This window comes from Melanotaenia boesemani, chromosome 12, assembly GCF_017639745.1.
Source record: "Melanotaenia boesemani isolate fMelBoe1 chromosome 12, fMelBoe1.pri, whole genome shotgun sequence".
Lineage (NCBI taxonomy): Eukaryota > Metazoa > Chordata > Actinopteri > Atheriniformes > Melanotaeniidae > Melanotaenia > Melanotaenia boesemani.
The window spans coordinates 5,681,187-5,700,950 of record NC_055693.1 but is presented as its reverse complement, the minus strand read 5'-3'; the positions used below and the strand labels follow the sequence as shown (position 1 = coordinate 5,700,950).

The window sequence follows — 19,764 nt, the reverse complement described above, 5'->3', positions numbered from 1 at the left end:
TTTGTCTGATATTCTCGATTTTTTCTGTGAAGATCTCTCTGTTCTCTGTTGAGACATTTGTGTGAACAGGAATCATACTCTCAAAGAAAACACAGTAATGATCAGACAGGCCCACATCACAAACAGTAATTTTAGAAAAGTTCAAACCCTTCGAGATCAGTAAATCTAGAGTGTGTCCTTTAGTGTGTGTGGCCCCTGTTATATACTGAGTCAGCCGAAAGTTGTCCAGATTGTTACTCAGGTCTTTAGTCCCTTTATCCTGAGGGTTGTCTACATGGATGTTAAAATCACCAACAATAATTACACAGTCAAAGTCTACACAGATTAATGCCAGCAGTTCACTAAACTCATCATGAAATCCTGCACAGTACCCTGGTGGGCGGTATATATTCAGAAACATTGATCCATTTTTAGCTTTTAGCTGAAGAGCCACATATTCAAAAAAAGTAAAATTTCCAAAAGATAACTGCTTACATTGAAATGATTCATTGAGTAGAACTGCAACCCTCCCTCCTCTCCTGTTCAGTCTGACCTCACTGATAAAACTACAGTTAGGAGGGGTTGTGTTGTTATCTTGGTTTAACCAAGTTTCTGTTAAAAACATAAAATCAAGGTTGTGTTTAGTGATAAGATCATTTATTAAAAATGTTTTCCCTGCTAATGACCTAACATTTAATAAAGCTAACTTAATGGGTTTGTAATTGTTTACCCTATGTTTGGGGGCACGCTGTGGCTCACAGGGTATGTTAACACTACTCAGAAACCTTTTAGAAAGCAGCTCTCTGTGTTCTGACCGAGCTGCATTTCTCCTTCTGTTGCCAAACAGTACAGATATTTTAGAATCTTCTAAAAAGCAGGGATCCAGCTTGTCCTGGGAAAGATTTTGACTGCCATTATCCACGCAGCCTGGACCCTCCATACATCATACAGTGGAAGAACTGGCAGTTTATGGATGTGCTGTGTTGGGGTTCAGCTTTAGTGCTCGGGTTGAGTTTTTGGCTCACTGATGGGTCTGGCAAAGGTTGGAGGAGGACCCTGTGACAGCTGTGATCTGACACAACAAATGAATATTTGTTAAGGACGGAGGAGTGGAGTTGGTCTATTGGAAGGGTGACACCACCACATTGCAGGTGGATAAACTGACCTGAAAGGATTGGTCAAAGTCTTTTTGGTTCACCAAACTACCCAACGGAAAGGAGCACGTTGTAGGTCCTGAGGAGCAGGTCATTCAGGAGGACTACTCCAAGTTTCAGTTAAAACATGACAAGCTGGTATAGGAAGGATCAAAATTTCAGTATCAATCCATACATCACTACTTAGCATGGCACAGGTTTTTTAGATATAAAATAGTAGTTTTAAGTAGGACTGGGCGATATGAACCAAATTTTAATATTTTTTACCTGAATCACAATATCTAATATATCTTTTTTTTTGTCAAGTAACAACAGAAACTGTTGTCTTGATATAAACAACATACCCTCATTCTATATCCCGTCTGATCAAGTCTGACGTCATGAATTATATTTTATGGGTGATTTAAACATAAACTGGAATTCCCTCTACTGTTCAATGAAAACGAACCTAAGGAGTGCACCTGCAGCTTGTGGACTATTACAGGTCATCAATAAACCAAATTGTTTAAAAAGTCATGGCACTCGAGTAGCTACCTGTATTGACCACATGTTTATAAATACACCAGAACTTTACTCTAACTCCATATCTGTTCCAATATAGAAACTATAATCTCACTGCCACTGTGAGACAGACAAACGTCCCTGGTCCCAAAATAATAAGGAAAGATCATCTCAAAGTTTTAATCAGACCAAATATGAAGAAGATGTTAAAAATGCTAATTGGTCAAAAGGTGTTTTCAGGAAAAGAGCCAGATGAAGCATTTCAGGCTTTTAATGAAATTTTTATGACAATTGTAGATTATCCTGCACCAATAAAGAAGTTTACGGTAAAAAACATCAACACCCCATGGTTGGATAAGGAATTAAAAGAACATATGATGGAAAAGAATCAAGCAATATCAACAACTATTTTATTGAATCTCATATCGGATTGGCAAATATGTTGCAAATTAAGGAATTTTGTTACCAAACTAAATAAGGAGAAGAAGAAACTGTATTATGAAAATAGAATTAATGAAATCAAACATGATAGAAAACAATTATGAAATACTTTGAAATTTCTATTGAGAAGAAATACCAAGTCTACCCCTCTTATTCAGAAACTGGAGGGAAATGTTTTACTAAACCAAAAGATATAACAGATCATCTGAAATGCTATTGGTTGCTGCTGCTTGGTCCGTTTCATTTCACAAGTGAATCGCACCAGAGTCACTTGCAAGTGAAACAAGTGGACCAAAGTTTGGTTCTTTGATTCTAACCAGGGGTTGAACGTGCATTCATATTACTCCAAACAAACTGTACTCTGTTTTGTTGAATGCAGATTGTCAGGTACTATCTGGTGCTGAAACATGACTGACTCTCTAACCAGGAAGTAGAAGAGCAACACAAGACACAAACAGATCTTTCTGTCACACGGTACCAAATTTGGAAGGCTGTAACGTTATCGTTGAAAGTGAAAGTTTTTTATTTTTTAATCTTTCCCAAAACCCTGCTGACACACTGTGGTTATAATATGGGTTTATATAGTTATCACATATAGTTTCTTTATTTGTTTGTAATGTGTAATATACCAGTAGGTATTTCCCTGCAGAGACGTAGTCATAACTGGGAGATGGAATGGAGTGGACTGGTTTCTAAGACAACGAAAAGTTGTGTAAGGTGAGGTAAGAGTGATGACAGTGTTCTACAGAGAGTAAAGGTGGAGAGAGGAGGGACGGCTGGAAAAGATAAATCAGCTTTAGGACAGAGTTTAGGTCAGAGAGCTGATGGAGCTGCAGCTGTCTGATGATGGAGCTCCAGGACGGAGCTGAACTCTGCTTTCCACAACTATTCAACATGTCCTGCAGGAAGCCGACACTTCGCTGGTCTGAAACTGTGCTCCTGAAACTCTTGCTGTTCTTCATCTCTCTGACCATCATAGCCATCAACTTGCTTGTCATCATCTCAGTCTCCCACTTCAGGCAGAGATTAACTTCTAATCTAAACTTTAAGTGTATGAATAATGTTACATGGTTATATTGACATAATTTGATTATGTAAAATTTTCATTGCAGATATTTTTACATAATTTGTTTGTAATTAATGTTTTTCTGTCTCCTTCCAGGCAGCTTCACACACCTACTAACATCCTCCTCCTCTCTCTGGGAGTTTCAGACTTTCTTGTAGGTCTCATGATTATGCCAGGAGAAATCTTTAGATACACATCCTGCTGGATTTTTGGGGATGTCATGTGTGCTTTATTTTGGTATTTGGGTGGTCAAACTCTCACTACTTCAGTCTGCACAATTGTTATTATATCATGTGATCGCTATATGGCTATTTGTTACCCTCTGCATTACTCCAAAATAATCACTTTAACAAGAGCCAAATACTGTGTTTGTCTTTGTTGGCTTTGGTCTTTTGTTTATAATATTATCTACATGAAAGACAAGCTGATTCAACCAGGCGCAGGTAATTCCTGCTTTGGAGAATGTGTGCTTAAATACACTTATATTACAGTCACTGTTGATATTATTTTGATCTTCATATTTCCAGTTACTGTGATCATAGTTCTGTACATGAGAGTATTTGTGGTGGCTGTGTCTCAGGCTCGCGCCATGCGCTCTCACATTACAGCTGTTACAGTCCACCATGCAGTGACTTTATCAAAGAAATCTGAGCTGAAAGCAGCCAGGACTCTTGGTATTCTTGTCATTGTATATTTATCATGTTTATGCCCATATTACTGTTACTCTCTTGTAGATGTTAACATGATGAATCCTACAGTTGCAACATGTTTGTCATTTCTGTTTTATTTTAACTCCTGTCTAAACCCACTGATCTATGCTCTGTTTTACCCCTGGTTCAGAAAAGCGATTAAAGTCATTGTCACTCTGCAGATCCTGCAGCCTGGATCCCGAGAGACAAATATACTGTAGTGTAGAGAGACTGTGGAGTTGTGCTGGTCTCATCGGCAATTATGTAACAGAGCAGGGATTTATTTATTTATTTGAGCGGGACAGTGCATGTTAATGAACAGACAGGCTTATACAGCATGAATGCAAACATACCAGATTCTAGCAAATGCTAATTTCCATCCGTTGTCCCGGGGATTTGGGGGAAATTGGAGAACAATATAATACAATATAGAAACAATGATCTTAAAAAAACTTAGTTAAGGTCCAGCATCAAACATTGTCTGCCTTTGCTGTGCCACGTCAGTCTTGGTGCAGGTCGATTTTAGCAGCAAGCGGGTAAATATGTTTTTACATGTTGAATTTTATATTATGGATGAGTTTTTAAATGTAGTTTGTAATGCAGGGTTGGGATCTGAGTGATGTTGGCCCTTGGAATAAGTATTTGACTGAGCAAGGGAATTCAACGCTGCAGGTATGTTATTATTAATATGTTTTTGAGATTAAATTAAAGTGTTTTGGTTGTAGTAATTTTGTATTTCTTTCTTGCAGTTGTCGGGTACCGTTACCTGCTGTCCTTTTAAGACTTTTGTTTTTCACGTTAGTCTGCTCCTGGTTCGAGTGGTTATGGTTGTGACAATTGTAAGAGCGGACTAACTGTTTGTTTTTTCTGTTGTCTTGTTTGTTTGGGTCACTCCCCTGAGAATGACTTTAGTCCTCCTGTCTGTAGCCGCTTGGACACGTTTACACCTAACTCTGTTGCATGCAGATATGGGGTGTTAGTTTGCAGTGGTTTGCAGTGCAATTGTGTGCGGCTTTGGTTTGGCCCGCTATAAGGGCAGGTTACCTAAGAGGATCCTCCGCCATTGTGGTGTGCGGGTATAGTTCAGGTGGAAGTAAACTGGTTCCGAGTTGAACGACAGGAGGAGAATATGGGGATGGTCCCTCATTGTATTTGATCAAAAAATTGAGTTAAAACTTTACGTTGCTTGTTCTTATTGAACTTACGTTTCACAGCAGCCTGGTAACATTAAACATTAGCTTGTAGAAGAAAATAAAGAAATAATTCAATCAGCCTCTCATTAACTAGATTCACTGGTTATTGTTTTTAAAAATTGTGTTACTACACAAATTCCGTGAGAAGATATAGATGTAGGCATTGTCACTTGTCAAAAAGCGTCACTCCAGAGAAATCGATTCATAAAACATAATATTTTTTTTAATTTTAGGAAAACTTAGTTAAGACACTACTAAATCAGTATTTAATAATGTAGGTAACTTGTGTTCTGAAGACAGAACACTGTATGCGAGAGAGGGCTGGATTGAAGGACAGCACAGAGGCGCTAATCATGTCAGCACAGTAGCAGGCTCTGAGTACCAGGGCAGCTGAGGCTCAGATCTACCACACCAGACAGGAGCCCAGGTGCAGGCTGTGCAATGAGTCCCCTGAAAAAGTCTAGCACCTCACAGGGGGGTGCAAGATACTGGCAAGCAAAGAATATATAGAATGCTATCACCAAATAACTGAATAAAGAATATGGAAAGGAGACCACGAGGTCACAAAGGGAAACATCGTCCAAGGTAGTGGAGAATGAGAGGGCTAAGATCCTGTGTGGCATCCAGATACAGACCAACAAAATGGTGGTGGCCAACCAACCAGACATTGTCATCATGGATAAGCAACAAAGGAAAGCCGTAGTGATTGATGTAGCCATCCCCAACAATGGAAATATCAGGAAAAAGGAACACGAGAAACCGGAGAAATACCAAAGACTCAAGCCTGGAAGGTGAAGGCAACAGTAATACCAGCAGAACAGGCACCAAGTCAGGGGACACAGTTGCAGTATCTTAGTAGTTCCTAGGACTGTACTGTTTTGGATAGAGACATCTGATGTTTCTCCAGGTATCTGCTGCAGCCACTTCTCCAGTGTGGGAGATTAATCATGATTAATCGCACTGTGAATATTAAAAATTTTAGTCGTTGCCCAGCGCTGATATATATATGTGTGGGTGTGTGTGTGTGATTTTTAATCTTGATTGTTTGCATGAAATGTTGCGATTAATTGCATTGTTGAATGGAAAATGTCCTTTTCCTTTCAAAGAAGGTCTATTGCTATATGAAGAAAATGCAGTAAATTTTGTTTTAGAAACACTAAATCAGGGGTCTGCAATGACTGGAGCTGCAAGTGGGTCTCTGGACCTTCCATTATGGTTCTTAATACATGGCTAAACATGCTAAAGAACTAACTAATGTTTTAAATATTGATATAATAAGAAATGCAGCTTTTTAACAATTTTTAAAGCTATATAAATTTTTGTCAAAGAAAAAATTGCATTAAATTTCCCCAGCACAATTAAACTAAAAGTACCAGTAATATTCTTTTATCTATTTAATCTACATTCCATAAGAGACAGTTTGTTTTCTTTATTTTAAAACCTAAAGATTGAAATAAAAATGTAGTTCTTCACAAATGACAACAAATTTCATATTGTAGGTATTAAACAAAAATTCTAAGTTGTCTTTTTTTAAAAGGTCTCGTAACATTTGCAACTCTAAACAAATTTTATTTAGCTGGATTGAGGGGGAAAATGGCTCTTTGGATTGGAAAGGCTGCAGATCCCTGCACTAAACACATAAACAGGTTTGGCAGCATTTTTCTCTTTAAACAGCAACAGTCAAAATATTTCTTAATATATAAAAGATAAAATATTTATGACAAAGTAGGATGAAATTTTTAGGATTTACTAACTAAAAGGTAAAATGTCAGCAGGACGAATTAAAAGCTGTGTGGAGCTGCTTCCTTCTAAACACAGAAGGAACGATATCTAATGAATATCAGCCATCAGATATTGAGATATTTTGGGAGCAATTTCCCATCCAAAAATCACAATTTTAACAATGGGTTTTGACGGACAAAAAGAAATGTCTGTTCTTTCTCTTCTTTCTTAAGTTCCAGACAGAAAACGTCTTCATTTTCAAAACACATTCTCTCATGATTACGTCACCACTGCAGCAGAACCATACATAGAGGAAGAGGCATGGACTGCAGCTTCTGCATATGACAAAAATATATACACACACACACACATATATATATATATATGTGTGTGTGTGTGCGTGTATGAGGCTGTCAAATGATTCAAGTTTTTGAATCAGATTAATCACAGTTTATCACAGATGATCATGAATAATCATTATTTGTGACTATGCCTGAAATGTGACCATTTTTACTGCAAGCCAGTGCTACAAATATTTACTGTTCACTGACCTTCCCTTGGGTAAACGTTGGATGTCCAAGGGTCAGTAAATGCAGCATGTTATGCACTTGTATATCTTGTTCTGCAGCATTTTCTAGATCAACAGCATCATCTTACCAACCATCTACACATTACTGCACATCTACACCTCACATGTTATGTCTGGTTGCAGTTGGCAAGTGCAAGGGACACTGAGGACTTTAAACTTGTAAAGTAATTATAACTGGAAACAAGGTGGATCTTTCAAAATTAACCGATTACAGAAATTGTCTTAAAACTGTTTTTCCCTGATTAAACAGCAGAGATGTCCTAGAGAAGAGCGCACTTCAAGGATCTCAGGACGAAATTACATCAGGCAGAAATAAAACGTGGTCTGATTTATCCGTCAACTCTCATCATAACTTTTAATTAATTAATTATTTCCAGGATCATAGAAATGTCCGACAGGGAAGGACTGTGGTGAACCTAGAAAGAAGTTCTGTTTACTTAGGACTGCACCTATGACAGCTAGAGTAGCAATACTACAAATAATGTGTGATTTTGTGTATATGAGTGAATGTATATATGTTGTTAACTTGGTGTTGCTCCAAAATTGAATTTATCTAAATTTAACAAAAAGAAAAAAATGTTATGGAAATGTCACATAAATTGCAGAAGAAAGGTTGTAAAATAACCCAAATAAACATATGCAGTATCAGAAATAAATTAACCAAAGTAGCAGATGTACTATTATTAAATAATCTACATATATTAGCAGTATAGTCAGAGACTTATTTAGATTCTACAATTGAGGTTACATCACTGATCATACATGGATATAATATTAGAAATGACAGGAATGCATATGGAGGGGGTTTGCTTTCTAAATTCAAACTCATATACCTGTTAAAGTTAGGCAGGATTTAATTTCATCAGATGAAGAAATACTGTGGCTGTAAGTTTGTTTAAAACATCTTAAGCTAATACTAATAAGATGTTGTTTTGGACCCCCAGTGCTAACAGTTGGTATTTAGACAGAATTTGTGAATGTTGGATAATGTCAGTAATACACGTCATGAAATATATTTTATGGGTGATTTAAACATAAACTGGAATTCCTGTTCAATGAAAACGAAACTAAAGATAAACCTGCAGCTTGTGGACTATTACAGGTCATCAATAAACCAAATTGTTTAAAAAGTCATGGCACTCGAGTAGCTACCTGTATTGACCACATTTTTAATAATACACCAGAACTTTACTCTAACTCCATATCTGTTCCAATAGGTTGTAGAAACTATAACCTCACTGCCACTGTGAGACAGACAAAAGTCCCTGGTCCCAAAATAATAAGGAAAGATCATCTCAAAGTTTTAGTCAGGCCAAATATGAAGAAGATGTTAAAAATGCTAATTGGTCAAAGGTGTTTTCAGGAAAAGAGCGAGACGAAGCATTTAAGGCTTTCAATGAGATTTCTATGACAATTGTAGATTATCCTGCACCAATAAAGACGTTTACGGTAAAAAACATCAACACCCCATGGTTGGATAAGGAATTAAAAGAACATATGATGGAAAAGAATCAAGCAATATCAACAACTATTTTATTGAATCTCATATGGGATTGGCAAATATGTTGCAAATTAAGGAATTTTATTACCAAACTAAATAAGGAGAAGAAGAAACTGTATTATGAAAATAGAATTAATGAAATCAAACATGATAGAAAACAGTTATGGAATACTTTGAAATTTCTATTGAGAAGAAATACCAAGTCTACCCCTCTTATTTAGAAACTGGAGGGAAATGTTTTACTAAACCAAAAGATATAACAGATCATCTGAAATGCTGTTGGTTGCTGCTGCTTGGTCCGTTTCATTTCACAAGGTAAGTGAATCGCACCAGAGTCACTTGCAAGTAAACCAAGTGGACCAAAGTTTCACTCTTAGATTCGCACCAGAGGTTGAACGTGCATTCATATTACTCCAAACAAACTGTACTCTGTTTTGTTGAATGCAGATTGTCAGGTACTATCTGGTGCTGAAACATGACTGACACTCTAATCAGGAAGTAGAAGAGCAACACAAGACACAAACAGATCTTTCTGTCACACGGTACCAAAATTGGAAGGCTGTAACGTTATCGTTGAAAGTGAAAGTTTTTAATTTTTTAATTTTTCCCAAAACACTGCTGACACACTATGGTTATAATATGGGTTTATATGGTTATCACATATAGTTTCTTTATTTTTTTGTAATGTGTAAAATACCAGCAGGTATTTCCCTGCAGAGACGTAGTCATAACTGGGAGATGGAATGGAGTGAACTGGTTTCTAAGACAACGAAAAGTTGTGTAAGGTGAGGTAAGAGTGATGACAGTGTTCTACAGAGAGTAAAGGTGGAGAGAGGAGGGACGGCTGGAAAAGATAAATCAGCTTTAGGACAGAGTTTAGGTCAGAGAGCTGCTGGAGCTGCAGCTGTCTGATGATGGAGCTCCAGGACGGAGCTGAACTCTGCTTTCCACAACTATTCAACATGTCCTGCAGGAAGCCGACACTTCGCTGGTCTGAAACTGTGCTCCTGAAACTCTTGCTGTTCTTCATCTCTCTGACCACCATAGCCATAAACTTGCTTGTCATCATCTCAATCTCCCACTTCAGGCAGAGATTAACTTCTAAGTAGAATCTAAACTTTAATTATATGAATAATGTTATATGGTTATATTGACACAATCTGATGAAGTAAAAATTTCATTGCAGATATTTTTACATAATTTGTTGGTAATTAATGTTTCTCTGTCTCCTTCCAGGCAGCTTCACACACCTACTAACATCCTCCTCCTCTCTCTGGCTGTTTCTGACTTTCTTGTAGGTCTTGTGTTGATGCCAGGGGAAATCTTTAGATACACATCCTGCTGGATTTTTGGGGATATGATGTGTACTTTATATTGGTATCTGGTCTGTCAAACTCTTACTACTTCGATCAGTAGCATTGTTTTCATATCAGCTGACCGCTACACAGCTATTTGTTACCCTCTGCATTACTCCAAAATAATCACTTTAACAAGAGCCAAATACTGTGTTTGTCTTTGTTGGTTTTGGTCTTTTGTTTACAGTATTATCTTTGTGAAACATGACCTCATTCAACCAGGCACGGGTAATTCCTGCTTTGGAGAATGTGTGCTTAAATACACTTATATCACAATCACTGTTGACATTATTTTTACCTTCATATTTCCAGTTACTGTGATCATAGTTCTGTACATGAGAGTATTTGTGGTGGCTGTGTCTCAGGCTCGCGCCATGCGCTCTCACATTACAGCTGTTACAGTCCACCATGCAGTGACTTTATCAAAGAAATCTGAGCTGAAAGCAGCCAGGACTCTTGGTATTCTTGTCATTGTATATTTATCATGTCTATGCCCATCTTACTGTTACTCTCTTGTTGATGTTGACATGATGAATCATACAGTTGCAAAATTTTTGGTCTTTCTGTTTTACTTTAACTCATGTCTAAACCCACTGATCTATGCTCTGTTTTACCCCTGGTTCAGAAAAGCGATTAAAGTCATTGTCACTCTGCAGATCCTGCAGCCTGGATCCCGAGAGACCAATATACTGTAGTATAGAGAGACTGTGGAGTTGTGTTGGTCTCACTGGAAATTATGTAACAGAGCAGGGATGATCTTAAAAAAACTTAGTTAAGGTCCAGCATCAAACATTGTCTGCCTCCCGCTCCACGACCTCATGCAGTGATACATTACAGACATGTAGGAGACATTCTGTCTGCAACCCGGCAGGGTGAAGCAACTTTCCCCAGGTGAAGTTGGTTTCTGCAGGTGATGTTTCAACACACAAAGTTAATGAAATATCTGCTGAACAATTCCCTGAAATAACTAGAAGCAGATATAAAGATCCATCCAGTCAATTATTTATATATTATTTATATATATAGTAGATAATTACAGTGTTCTGAAGCAATTTTTTAAAAAATCTTATAGAAAACATTTATTGATCATCATAAAAAGTAAATAAATAAGTAAGTAAATAAAAAGAAAAGGTAACTGCCATTTTAAAGGATGTGAGATATTTATCAATCCAGGTTTCAGAAAAACGGTGTTGGAGTGTTGTGTTTTAGTAAGTTTATGGAACAATTTGAATAAAGAAACCAAATCAAATATCAATCAAAAAAATCATTAACGTTGCTATGATACAAAAATGTAATAAATATGTTCATTTGTTTTGGTCTGTTTTACTCTGTGAAGATCTGTAAATAGTAAATAAAGTGTAAAACATGAAAAATCTGTTGGAAATATATAGCATTTTGGTCCACATCAATTTTTAGTTTAATTGTATTAAATGTTGGGTGTAAATAATTATTTGTGTGTGTGATTTGTCTTCTTTATGCTCTTTATGTATATACATATATATATTAAGGCTGGACATCAATTAAAATGTTTAATCACGATTAATCGCATGTCGTGATTAATCCCGATTAATCTCATTGTCACGCACCAAATGTCTCTTTCCTTTGAAAGAAGGCCTACGGCTATATAAAGAAAATGCAGTAAATTTTGATTTACTAACACTATATCAGGGGTCTCCATCCTGCAACTCCGGAGCTGCAAGTGGCTCTCTGGACCTTCTATAATGCCTCTAAATATGTGGCTAAAATATTTTTAAATCTATTTTCCTTGTCATTAGTTTGAAAACCACAAAAGGGGGATGCCCCACAGGAAGTAGCACTGTGGCAACAAAGGGGAGCCCTCAAGGTTAGAAAGCTCTGAGGTGTCGTCACAGGGTTCAGATGCCAGGTGAGAGACCGGAAAAGAACTAAGGAAGGAAGTGAACCCTTCCCTGCAGAGTGGATGTTGTTACGGGTCATCAAAAGAAAGTGGTCAGAACCCAGGTGGACAGGACCCTTGAAGGTCCTGAAAAGAACATCTCATGCATGTTAGACTCCAGGGCAAGGGCTGTACATGATATCACTGGAGCCAGTGTGCTCCTACTGAGGGCAGTCTACCCTGAGGTTGAAGCTCGCAAGACTACTATGAAAAGAAGAGCCGCTAAAGTCTATCAATTCTCCTTTCTCTATCTTCATCAATTCCCTGCAGATAATAGTGATTGCTAAATTAGCTTGCTAGCTATAAGTAATCTTGCTTTATATTAGATATAATGTCGATCTTGCTTATGGTGTTGTGCATAGCAGTTATAGCTGTCCAGTCATAGGAATTACTCTAGGTCATTGGCAGTTAACCCATGTGATACAGAAGGTCTTAAGCTCCCTGGATACTGGTAGTATGCCGGTACATAGTTAGGACCCATGGGTAAGATGGGGGGACCTGGATTTCAGTGGAAGAACTGGCAGTTTATGGGTGTGTTGTGTTGGGGTTCAGCTTCAGTGCTCAAGTTGAGTTTTTGGCTCATTGAAGGGTCTGGCAAAGGTTGGAGGAGGACCCTGTGGTAGCTGTTATCCGACACAACAAATGAATATTTGTTAATGGACGGAGGAGTGGAGTTGGTCTATTGGAAGGGTGACACCACCACATTTCAGGTGGATCAACTGACCTGAAAGGATTGGTCAAAGTGTTTTTGGTTTCACCAAACTACCCAACGGAAAGGAGCACGTTGTAGGTCCTGAGGAGCAGGTCATTCAGGAGGACTACTCCAACTTTCAGTTAAAACATGACACGCTGGTATAGGAAGTATTAAAATTTCAGTATCAATCCGTACATCACTACTTAGCATGGCACAGGTTTTTTAGATATAAAATAGTAGTTTTAAGTAGGACTGGGCGATATGAACCAAATTTTATATTTCGAAATTTTTTACCTAAATCACAATATCTAATATATGTTTTTTTTGTCAAGTAACCACAGAAACTATTGTCTTGATATAAACAACATACCCTCATTCTATGTCCCGTCTGATAAAGTCTGACGTCATGAATTATATTTTATGGGCGATTTAAACATAAACTGGAATTCCCTCTACTGTTCAATGAAAATGAAACTAAGGGGTGCAGCTGCAGTTTGTGGACTATTACAGGTCATCAATAAACCAAATTGTTTAAAAAGTGATGGCACTCGAGTAGCTACCTGTATTGACCACATTTTTAATAATACACCAGAACTTTACTCTAACTCCATATCTGTGCCAATAGGTTGTAGAAACTATAATCTCACTGCCACTGTGAGAAAGACAAAAGTCCCTGGTCCCAAAATAGTCAGGCCAAATATGAAGAAGATGTTAAAAATGCTAATTGGTCAAAAGAGCCAGATGAAGCATTTCAGGCTTTTAATGAAATTTTTATGACAATTGTAGATTATCCTGCACCAATAAAGAAGTTTATGGTAAAAAACATCAACACCCCATGGTTGGATAAGGAATTAAAAGAAGATATGATGGGAAAGAATCAAGCAATATCAACAACTATTTTATCAAATCTTATATGGGATTGGCAAATATGCTGCACAGTAAGGAATTTTGTTACCAAAGTAAATAAGGAGAAAAAGAAACTGTATTATGAAATTAGAATTAATGAAATCAAACATGATAGAAAAGAATTATGGAATACCTTGAAATTTCTATTGAGAAGAAATACCAAGTCTACCCCTCTTATTTAGAAACTGGACGGAAATGTTTTACTAAACCAAAAGATATAACAGATCATCTGAAATGCTATTGGTTGCTGCTGCTTGGGCCATTTCATTTCACAAGGTAAGTGAATCGCACCAGAGTCACTTGCAAGTAAACCAAGTGGACCAAAGTTTCACTCTTAGATTCGCACCAGAGGTTGAACGTGCATTCATATTACTCCAAACAAACTGTACTCTGTTTTGGATACACATCCTGCTGGATTTTTGGGGATATCATGTGTACTTTATATTGGTATCTGGTCTGTCAAATTCTCACTTCTTCTATAAGTAGTATTGTTTTCATATCAGCTGACCGCTACACGGCTATTTGTTACCCTCTGCATTACTCCAAAATAATCACTTTAAGAAGAGTCAAATACTGTGTTTGTCTTTGTTGGTTTTGGTCTTTTGTTTACAATATTATCTACATCAAAGACGAGCTGATTCAACCAGGCACGGGTAATTCCTGCTTTGGAGAATGTGTGCTTAAATATACTTATATTACAGTCACTGTTGACATTATTTTTACCTTCATATTTCCAGTTACTGTGATCATAGTTCTGTATATGAGAGTATTTGTGGCGGCTGTGTCTCAGGCTCGCGCCATGCGCTCTCACATTACAGCTGTTACAGTCCACCATGCAGTGACTTTATCAAAGAAATCTGAGCTGAAAGCAGCCAGGACTCTTGGTATTCTTGTCATTGTATATTTATCATGTTTATGCCCATATTACTGTTACTCTCTTGTAGATGTTAACATGATGAATCCTACAGTTGAAACATTCATTGTCTTTATGTTTTATTTTAACTCCTGTCTAAACCCACTGATCTATGCTCTGTTTCATCCCTGGTTCAGAAAAGCAATTAAACTCATTGTCACTCTGCAGATCCTGCAGCCTGGATCCCGAGAGACCAACATACTGTAGTGTAGAGAGACTGTGGAGTTGTGTTGGTCTCATCGGCAATTATGTAACAGAGCAGGGATGATCTTAAAAAAAACTTAGTTAAGGTCCAGCATCAAACATTGTCTGCCTCCTGCTCCACGACCACACACAGTGGTACATTACAGACATGTAGGAGACATTCTGTCTGCAAGCTGGCAGGGTGAAGCAACTTTTTCCAGATGAAGTTGGTTTCTCCAGGTGATGTTTCAACACACGAAGTTAATGAAATATGCTGAACAATTCCCTGAAAAAACTAGAAGGAGATATAAAGATCCAGTCAATTATTTATATATATATATACACACACTAGTACACATATATATACACACACTAGTACACATATATATATATATATATATATATATATACTGTATATATATAAAGTACATAATTACAGTGTTCTGAAGCAGATTTTTATATCTTATAGAAAACGTTTGTCGATCAACATAAAAAATAAGTAAATAAATAAAAAGAAAAGGTAACTGCCATTTTAAAGGATGTGAGATATTTATCAATCCAAGTTTCAGAAAAACGGTGTTGGAGTGTTGTGTTTTAGTAAGTTTATGGAACAATTTGAATTAAACTCAATCAAATATCAATCAAAAAAATCATTAAAGCTGCTATGATACAAAAATGTAATAAATGTGTTCATTTGTTTTGGTCTGTTTTACTCTGTGAAGATCTGTAAATAGTAAATAAAGTGCAAAACATGAAAAATCTGTTGGAAATATATAGCATTTTGGTCAAGTTTTTGTTCAACTGTATTAAATGTTGGGTGTAAATAATTATTTTTGTGTGTGATTTGTCTTGTGTATGCTCTTTATGTAGATAGATAGATAGATAGATAGATAGATAGATAGATAGATAGATAGATAGATAGATAGATAGATAGATAGATAGATAGATAGATAGATAGATAGCTGGGAAATTTAGGTGTTGCAGCGGTACAGTCATTTAGCAGTTGTGCTTCTAAAGGTAGCAAAATAAAAAACAGTATAAAAATTTCATTATCTACAAGACTTGTACAAGGAGGTATTTAGCTATACACAGTAAGAAGTGAGAATAGCCAGCAAATAATATAGTCCAGTGCAATGATTAGTAGTGACAGTTATTTTCAGTGACACAAGATGAGGAGTTTAACTGTGCAAGGTTGATCCAGTCAGTGCAAAAATTCACCAGTTACAACAGTCACTCATATTGTTATTTCTGACACAATGATGATGAGTTAAACAGTCTTATTGCATGTGGCAGGAAGATTTCCTGAAGCGGTCCTTGAGACAGCGAAGCTGTCTGAGTCTTTTGGAAAAGGAGCTCCACTGTCTGTCCAGCACAGGGTGGAGAGGGTGGTCAGGGTTATCCGAGATAGATAACAGTTTGTTCAGTGTCCTCCTCTCCACCACTGCTTCTAAAGTGTCCTGTCTGCAGCCAATGACAGAGCCAGCCTTCCTGATCAGTTTGTTCAGTCTGTGCAATGCTGCCCCCCCCAGCAGACCACAGATGAAAACAGGGCACCGGCCACAACAGACTGGTAAAAGATTTCCAGCATCTTGCTGCACACGTTGAACGACCGCAGCTTCCTCAGGAAGTAGAGTCTGCTGCAGGAAGCTGCACACGTTGAACGACCGCAGCTTCCTCAGGAAGTAGAGTCTGCTGCAGGCCTTCTTGTACACAGCTGTGCTGTTGGTCTTCCAACTCAGTCTGTTATCGATAGACACTCCCAGGTATTTATATTCCTCAACCGTGTCCACATCACTACCCAGGATGCAGAGGGGCTGTGGAGCTGATCCCTTCTTCCTGAAGTCTAACACCATCTCCTTGGTCTTGTCCACATTAAGCAGCAGGCAATTCTTACCCGCCCACTCCACAAATCCGTCCACCAGCCCCCTGTACTCCTCCTCCCGCCCACCACTTATACACCCAACAACTGCAGAGTCGTCAGAAAATTTCTGAAGGTGACATGATTCTGAGTTGTACTGAAAGTCTGTGGTGTATAAGGTGAACAGGAATGGAGAGAGCACAGTGCCCTGCGGGGCTCCTACATCACTCATCACCACATCAGACAGGACACCGCCCAGCCGGACAAACTGCGGCCTGTCTGTCAGGTAATCAGCGATCCATTAATTGATTGATTAAAAATTTTTTATCGCGATTAATCGCATGACATGTTGTGATTAATCCCGATTAATTGCATTGTTACGCACCAAATGTCTCTTTCCTTTAAAAGAAGGCCTACGGCTATATAAAGAAAATGCAGTAAATTTTGGTTTACAAACACTATATCAGGGGTCTCCAACCCGCGACTCTGGAGCTGCAAGTGGCTCTCTGGACCTTCCATAATGCCTCTAAATATGCGGCTAAAATATTTTTTAAATCTATCTTTCTTGTCATTAGTTTGAAAACCAGGGACTTTTTTTCTTTAACTTTACATCATTTTCCACAAATAGGTACATCCTTTAGAAGTTTGTCTATCCTCTTTTTATAAAGGTTTATGTTTTTCTTTATTTTAAAACATAAAAACGGAAATAATAATAATAATAATAATAATAATAATAATAATAATAATAATAATATGGCAGCTCTTCATTAAAAATATATACATATTAAGTTGCCTTTTTGAAAAGGTCTTTTGCATCTCTAAGGGAGTTTTATTTAGCTGGCAGAGGGAAAATTTGCTTTTTGGATTGGAAAGGCTGCAGGCCCCTGCACTAAACACATAAACAGATTTAGCAGCAGTTTTCTCTTTAAACAGCAACAGATACATATTTCTTCATATATATTTAAAAAAATCAACTATTGATGAAAAAGAAGGATGAAATGTTCAGAATTTATTAAATTAAAAAGTAAAAAAGTGAGCAGAATGAATTTTAAGCTGTGAAGCTGCTTCCTTCTTCTCTGTGAAAACAGTTGGCAGAGACCCCCTAATTAAAAAATAAATGAATAAATAAAGAAAAATCTATCACCACCATCTCCAATGAACTGAAACTGAGACCCACTCTTACCTGCCCCACCTGATGCTCTGTATGATTCATGAAAGGACATAAGAACATTTGATCTCCAGCAATTACCACCAGAGTTCCAGAGTTTCAGAGAGTCTGAAACCAGATGTTTGATGGACATCTGCTGTGGATGGTAGAACACCATCCTCCGGAATGCTCCAGATCATGCGTTTTATTCAGAGGACAAGACCAAAGCTCAAGGACAAACCGGGACAAGAGCTCTGCAGCCCAGCTCCGAGGTGGCATGGCTGCCGGGCTCTGCAGGGCCGAAGCTGCAGAGAGGTGGGTGCTGGGGGCCTGAGGTTGGAAAACCATGCAGTTTCTACTCACCAGAGACAGAACATCCATGTGGTGAAAGTGGGTCATTGGCCATAAGATCAAAAAGGCAGTTTGCCATCTGACTGACCCACGGCAGAGCTGACTCACAGATGTAAGCAGTCATGTGACCAGTTGACACGATGATGGTGAGATTGTTCTGATATCATACCACAAATAATTATTTGATTCAAAACCCTACACTGAAGTTCAACAGATCCATATCTTTATGGAAAGAAAGTGCTAAAGAGGTAACAGAAAAAAAAGCTTCATTTCTATACATTTCATACACATAAGACTAGTTCACAACTGTTAAAAGAGACACACATATACACAAACACACACACACACAAGCTCACTGCAACAAAATATCTGCTTGCTACTGATCCACATGATGTGTTCACTGACCCTGTTTAGTTTTCACAATTTAGGAAGAGAAAGAGTGAGTAAATCCTTTCCTGCCAGAGGCGTAAATGCCAACATACTCATCCTTATGTGCATTTATGTAAATACCGAATGGTGGTTTCCCTGCTTGGTTCTGTGTGGTGATGGCGGCTGCTCGCCCCCTGATTTCCTGAGAACTTTAAGTGTGTGTGTGATTTGTACTAAAACTGTTCGTGTGTCTCTGGGTCCTGATTATTTTAATTTTGCTCATAGTCGGCTTAAATTAAGGTTTTAATAATCTTGGTATCTAAAATTATATTCAACAAAAATTGAGCGAGAAACTCAGATACAAGCTGAAGGCCTGATCTAATTCACTCAAGCAAACTAAGGACCTGAAATAAAATGAATCAATAAATAAATTGCTTAGAGGGACGTTTCTAAAACTTAAAGGATGGATTAATGGAAATTAAATTAAAGAAGCTCCTCTTTTAATCTGTCAGCAGAGGTAACTACGCAAATTAGTTTAAATAAAATGAAAGAAACTTTAAACACTAAAACAATGAATGTTGATGCAGATAAAATTATTTTAGGTCATTGTTATCTCTGCATAACACAACAAAATGCACTATAACATTAGAATTAATGTAGAGAAATACCAGAAGAAAATACAACCTATTTCATATTGGTATGATATCCATGGTTATTCTAAACTGATTCTCTCATTTAAAAAAAAAGATAGAGGTATTTGTAAAAAGAATAAAAGAAAAAGGCTGCTCGAGCAAATTTGGCCCAAATTCCAATTGGGTTTAAGTCCATATCATCTTGGAATTGAAAGCATTAATAACAAATTAATAACAAATCTCCAAAACAATTAATGTTTTCCAAACAATTTCAAAATGAACTTTAAGGATCCTCATGAATGCAGGAACATTGACCTGCTCTGATTTGGCTTTCTACGCAGAACAAGTGACGTGACTTTGACAAAGTTTTCTGACTCCGACCTGACGACAGACTGATGGACTGATTTTGAATTAACCTTTCTTCCAGCAGTTTCTTCTCCAGGATTGTTTCCACAAAAGGCTGATTGCTGTTTTATAATGCTGCTAACTCTGCTAATTTTCCTGAAAAACAGGACTGAGGACTTGGATCTGTCTACAGGAGGAGACATCTACACTAAATCCCTTTTGTAAAATGTGAGTATTTGCATTTCAAAATCAAACATGATG

The 19,764-nt window shown here is 37.5% G+C and overlaps 2 protein-coding genes across 2 annotated transcripts; both read left to right on the top strand.

Annotated features, from left to right (window-relative positions):
- Positions 1–2,866: 2,866 nt before the first annotated feature.
- LOC121650236 (trace amine-associated receptor 13c-like) lies at positions 2,867–4,051 on the top strand. Its single transcript, XM_042001632.1, has 2 exons — positions 2,867–3,094; positions 3,238–4,051. Exons 1-2 carry the CDS (start codon positions 2,919–2,921, stop codon positions 4,049–4,051), a joined length of 990 nt encoding a protein of 329 aa, XP_041857566.1. The 5' UTR covers positions 2,867–2,918.
- A 5,636-nt stretch (positions 4,052–9,687) lies between these two features.
- LOC121650235 (trace amine-associated receptor 13c-like) lies at positions 9,688–10,885 on the top strand. Its single transcript, XM_042001631.1, has 2 exons — positions 9,688–9,922; positions 10,072–10,885. Exons 1-2 carry the CDS (start codon positions 9,747–9,749, stop codon positions 10,883–10,885), a joined length of 990 nt encoding a protein of 329 aa, XP_041857565.1. The 5' UTR covers positions 9,688–9,746.
- The last annotated feature ends 8,879 nt before the right edge of the window (positions 10,886–19,764 follow it).

What these genes read in the sequence shown, in the direction of transcription:
- LOC121650236 (XM_042001632.1), top strand. Translation starts at nt 2,919, where the DNA reads ATGATGGAGCTCCAGGACGGAGCTGAACTCTGCTTTCCACAACTATTC. An exon ending in ATCTCAGTCTCCCACTTCAG is followed by an intron (nt 3,095 to 3,237) that starts GCAGAGATTAAC and finishes GTCTCCTTCCAG; the next exon opens with GCAGCTTCACACACCTACTA.
- LOC121650235 (XM_042001631.1), top strand. Translation starts at nt 9,747, where the DNA reads ATGATGGAGCTCCAGGACGGAGCTGAACTCTGCTTTCCACAACTATTC. An exon ending in ATCTCAATCTCCCACTTCAG is followed by an intron (nt 9,923 to 10,071) that starts GCAGAGATTAAC and finishes GTCTCCTTCCAG; the next exon opens with GCAGCTTCACACACCTACTA.